The 4,869-nt window shown below is 25.4% G+C and overlaps 1 protein-coding gene across 1 annotated transcript; it reads left to right on the top strand.

Annotated features, from left to right (window-relative positions):
- Positions 1-2,322: 2,322 nt before the first annotated feature.
- On the top strand, positions 2,323-4,869 carry LOC126555672 (uncharacterized). Its single transcript, XM_050210571.1, has 3 exons — positions 2,323-2,482; positions 3,337-3,686; positions 4,202-4,869. Exons 2-3 carry the CDS (start codon positions 3,401-3,403, stop codon positions 4,354-4,356), a joined length of 441 nt encoding a protein of 146 aa, XP_050066528.1. The 5' UTR covers positions 2,323-2,482; positions 3,337-3,400; the 3' UTR covers positions 4,357-4,869.

Below are 4,869 nucleotides of genomic sequence, written 5' to 3'. Positions count from 1 at the left end.
TAGTTCAGATTGAATTACCTTTTTTCACATTAAATATTCAATTCTAACAGTTGTAATATAACAAATTGATCATTCATCATTGTAGTGTAATTCTAATATAACTTTTTGACCATTATTATAATATTTAATGTAAAAAAAGTATAATTTGGTTGTTAATATTTATGTAAATATACCTACTTCTTTATAATTTTGTTAATAAAAAGCAATATTTTCATTTTTTTTAATTGAAGCTATAACAAATTGTTCATTTATAATTGTAGTGTACATCTAATATATTATTTTGAACAGTAATAAAATATTTAATGTTATTAAAGTAAAATCTTATTAATAATATGGGTGTAAATCTCCCTAGTTAAGTTTGATTTAACTTATATTAAATTACATTTTCATGTTTTACAGTTGAAATGATAACAAATTGATCATTTATAATTGTAGTGTAAATGAAATATAACATTATCAACATTAATATAATATTCAATGTTATTAAAGTAAAATCTTATTATTAATATGGGTGTAAATGTCCATACTTCAGATTAAATAAGCTTTTATCAAATTAAATATTCAATTCTTACAGTTGTAACTATAACAAATTGATCATTTATAATAATAGTGTAATTGATATATAACACTATTAACATTACTATAATATTCAATGTAATTAAAGTAAAACCTTATTATTTATATGGTTGTATATGTCATAAGTTCAGTTTGAATTAGGTTTTATCAAATTTCATTTTCATGTTTTACAGTTGAAATGATAACAGATTGATCATATATAATTGTATTGTAATTCTAATATAATATTTCGTACATTATTTTAATACTTATTGTAAAAATAAGTAAAATCTTATTATTTATATGGATGTAAACATCCCTAGTTCAGATTGAGTTAGTTTTTATCAAATTACATTTTCATGTTTAACAGTTGAAATGATAACAAATTGATCATTTAAAATTGTAGTGTAAATGAAATATAACATTATCAACATTAATATAATATTTAATGTTATTAAAGTAAAATCTTATCATTAATATGGGTGTAAATCTCCCTAGTTAAGTTTGATTTAGCTGATATCAAATTAGATTTTCATGTTTAACAGTTGAAATGATAACAAATTGATCATTTAAAATTGTAGTGTAAATGAAATATAACATTATAAACATTAATATAATATTCAATGTTATTAAAGTAAAATCTTATTATAAATATGGGTGTAAATGTCCGTAGTTAAGTTAGAATTAGGTTTTATCAAATAACATTTTCACGTTTTACAGTTGAAATGATAACAAATTGATCATTTATAATTGTAGTGTAAATCTAATATCAGTTATTGAACATTATATTAATACTAAATATTAAATAAAGTAAAATCTTATATTTATATGGGTGTAAACGTCCCTAGTTCAGTTTGAATTAGCTTTTATCAAATCAAATATTCAATGCTTACAGTTGTAACTATAAAAGATTGATCATTTATAATTGTAGTGTAATTCAAATATCAGTTTTTGAACATTATATTAATATTGATTGTAAAAAAAATTAAAATCTTAATATTTATTTGGGTGTAAACGTCCCTAGTTCAGTTTGAATTAGCTTTTTTCATATTAAATATTCAATTCTAACAGTTGTAAATATAACAAATTGATCATTTAAAATTGTAGTGTAATTGAAACATACCATTGTAAACATTTCTATAATATTCAATGTAATTAAAGTAAAACCTTATTATTTATATGGTTGTATACGTCATAAGTCAGTTTGAATTAGGTTTTATCAAATTACATTTTCATGTTTTACAGTTGAAATGATAACAAATTGATCATATATAATTGTATTGTAATTCTAATATAATATTTCGTACATTATTTTAATACTTATTGTAAAAATAAGTAAAATCTTATTATTTATATGGATGTAAACATCCCTAGTTCAGATTGAGTTAGTTTTTATCAAATTACATTTTCATGTTTTACAGTTGAAATGATAACAAATTGATCATATATAATTGTATTGTAATTCTAATATAATATTTTGTACATTATTTCAATACTTATTGTAAAAATAAGTAAAATTTTTTTATTTATATGGATGTAAACATCCCTAGTTCAGTTAATTCAGTTAAGTCAATTGATAATCTTATTTTACACCTCTACAATAAATTCAATAGTTAAACCTACGATTGATTAATGAATTAGAATTGAGGTATACTGCATGTCATTTGATATAATTAACAAACAACAATTATATATTATAGCTATTACTATTATTGTTGTAATTATTGAGTTCTGTAGTGGTGAACAGGGAGGTTATATACTACCGCGGTTACCTCCACACACTCGTTGGTATAGTTGCGCGCGCATCGGCGGCCAATGACTAATGCGTTTCGCGTGTGGTGGCTAGGAAGAAATTCAGACGAGTCATTTGTCCACTTGTTCACTGTTGCAACACAGCTCTTATCCGCGGCCTGTCTTGGATTCAATCGTAAGTACTAGACTATCACACCTATTGAGAGTAATATGAATTGCATTTAATTATATAATATTTTTTCGCTTATTCTAATTCTTATTAACTCTTGACTAGAGAAACGCCTGTATTTGTGTGTGTGTGTGTGTGTGTGTGAGTGAGTGTAATTGTGTTATTCAATACAAACAGAGTGCTCAAAAATTTTGAATATGGTCATTAGATTAATTGGAACTGAATAACAATAAGACAATATAATTAATGAGATTGTTAAATATTTTACGGGTATGATAATTGCAATTATGCTTTCGCGTGGTTTTATAAAAAAATTATCGCAAACAATCATTTAAGAGGTTATATTGTTGTCAATACCGACAACGCCCTGTTGCGGAGACGGTGGTAACAGCGTTTTGTAGTGTCGCCATCTTTTTATGCCGACTCTCTTCGTTTCTTGACGTCCGTCTGCGTTGGTTTTTAGCCGTTCGTAGGTTTTTTTGCATATGCCTTGTAAACCGTCCGTGTCGGCGTTTTACGTTCGTACATTATTGCGAATTTGTTGACGCTCGTCAGCCGTTCGTACGCTCAAGTGACGCGTTGACGCCGCAAAAGATTATTTTGTGCTCGACTATTTTGGACTTAAATTTTTTGCGCCTTTTGTTTTGAGTCTGACGTCGGTATAGGCATATTTTTTTAATTAACTTTTACATGAATTACACACCATCCACTTTGAACACCAAGAGCCATCACTGATATTTACGATTTTATTTATATTTGTCTACTCGATTACCCAGTAACCCGATAACCTAATTTAATATAATTATAATGAAAAATTATAAATAAGGTTAATACTCATTACATTGAAAAATTTGTTACAGACGCGGCGCACGGTAAGAAAGTACAGCATATATTTTTGAATAGGTTGATAACAAAGTTGAAAATATGTCTATTGAAACAAAAAATCACGAACTTACCGAGGAGAAAATTAGTGATACGAAGATAGTTCCAATTGATGTAGAAGTTAATCAGCAGAATGATAAAACGATGGATAAGGATATGCCCATTGAGAACACTTGTTCTGTAGATAATATTTCGAATAAAATGGACTCTGAAGATGAAATCACTGCTGGAAAGGATGATGTAAAGTGCGGGTACCGTGTTTTAAAAGATCCTGATTGGGTAAAAGAATGTAATTGGAGATCATTACCAAATAATGGAGTTGACGAAGGTAATAACTAAATCTATGCTTTAATATTATATATTTTACGTTTATTGACAATATGACAAATATTTGAAAAAAAAAAAACTAATACCTAGTCACTCTTTTTAAAATTAATATGATTATCAATAACTGTTACATTATTGTAAGTATAAATCTTCTACTACCTACTAAATTTTAATAAATATAGATAACATAAACATTTAATTTTTTTAAAAATACCACAGTGACTAAATGTGATTGAAAACTTCTTACTAATACATATTATTTAAATTCATAGGTAATAAACTATTTATTAATTATTATTAAATTCAAGTTAAATGGTTCTATGAAATTACTGTAAATAATAATTCTATAATTGTATTGTTAAAAGCAAATAGTTTTGATAAGTTCAATGGGTTTTGTAAAAAAAATACTTTTAATTTATAAACATTTTATTACCTATTGGTTTGGTAGTATGATTTAAATGAACTAATAGTACCATCTATTTATTTATCATTGATTTATTTATAAATATTTTTTAGCGGTTAAAGAATTCATGACATGTAAAATACATGATCCGAAGATGCCCAAAACACCGAGGTATAGACCAACTCCGAGATTTCTTAATTTCCCCATCACATTCGAACCATCGAATCCGGTATTCAAATCAAAAGTAAACAATGATCCAAAGGCCTAACCTAACTTCACTGTGCATTTTATATACCTAATGATATTTCCGCCATAAAGTTCTCAGTATTTATCATTTTGTAATTGATTTTTTTTTTTTTTTTTTGTATTAATTTAAATGAAATGTTTTGTTTCCATATGATTTCCATAATTTACTAGATAATTGTACAATTGAATTCACTCAGCTTATAATATAATACAAGTACACAATAAAATGTGTATGTATAATAAGTACAAATCTAGAATCTTAAGTAAATTTAGTTTGAACTTTTTTGTATTTTTATTCATTTTTTTTTTTTTTTTTTAATATTAACTTTAATTGTACTAATTAAGTAATCTGTTTTATAAATTTTTAAACAATTCATAAATATGTTATTATCCAATATGAGTATTGACCATACTCGTTAGGTAGTGCTTATCATTTATTGTAATTTAATATAATATAGTTGTGTGTCACCGTATATATGTAGCTTTTTAGCACCAATTAAGTGATTTTTTTTTCCATTGGTTGTTTCCCTTGATA

The sequence above is a fragment of the Aphis gossypii genome, unplaced genomic scaffold (assembly GCF_020184175.1).
Source record: "Aphis gossypii isolate Hap1 unplaced genomic scaffold, ASM2018417v2 Contig00990, whole genome shotgun sequence".
In the NCBI taxonomy this organism is placed as follows: Eukaryota; Metazoa; Arthropoda; class Insecta; order Hemiptera; family Aphididae; genus Aphis; species Aphis gossypii.
The sequence above is the reverse complement of the archived record's forward strand: the minus strand, read 5'-3'. Positions and strand labels throughout refer to the sequence as shown.

Bases quoted from the DNA above. Each gene is read 5' to 3' on its own strand.
- LOC126555672 (XM_050210571.1), top strand. From the start codon at position 3,401: ATGTCTATTGAAACAAAAAATCACGAACTTACCGAGGAGAAAATTAGT. The intron at 3,687-4,201 runs GTAATAACTAAA...AATATTTTTTAG, and splicing joins AAATAATGGAGTTGACGAAG to CGGTTAAAGAATTCATGACA.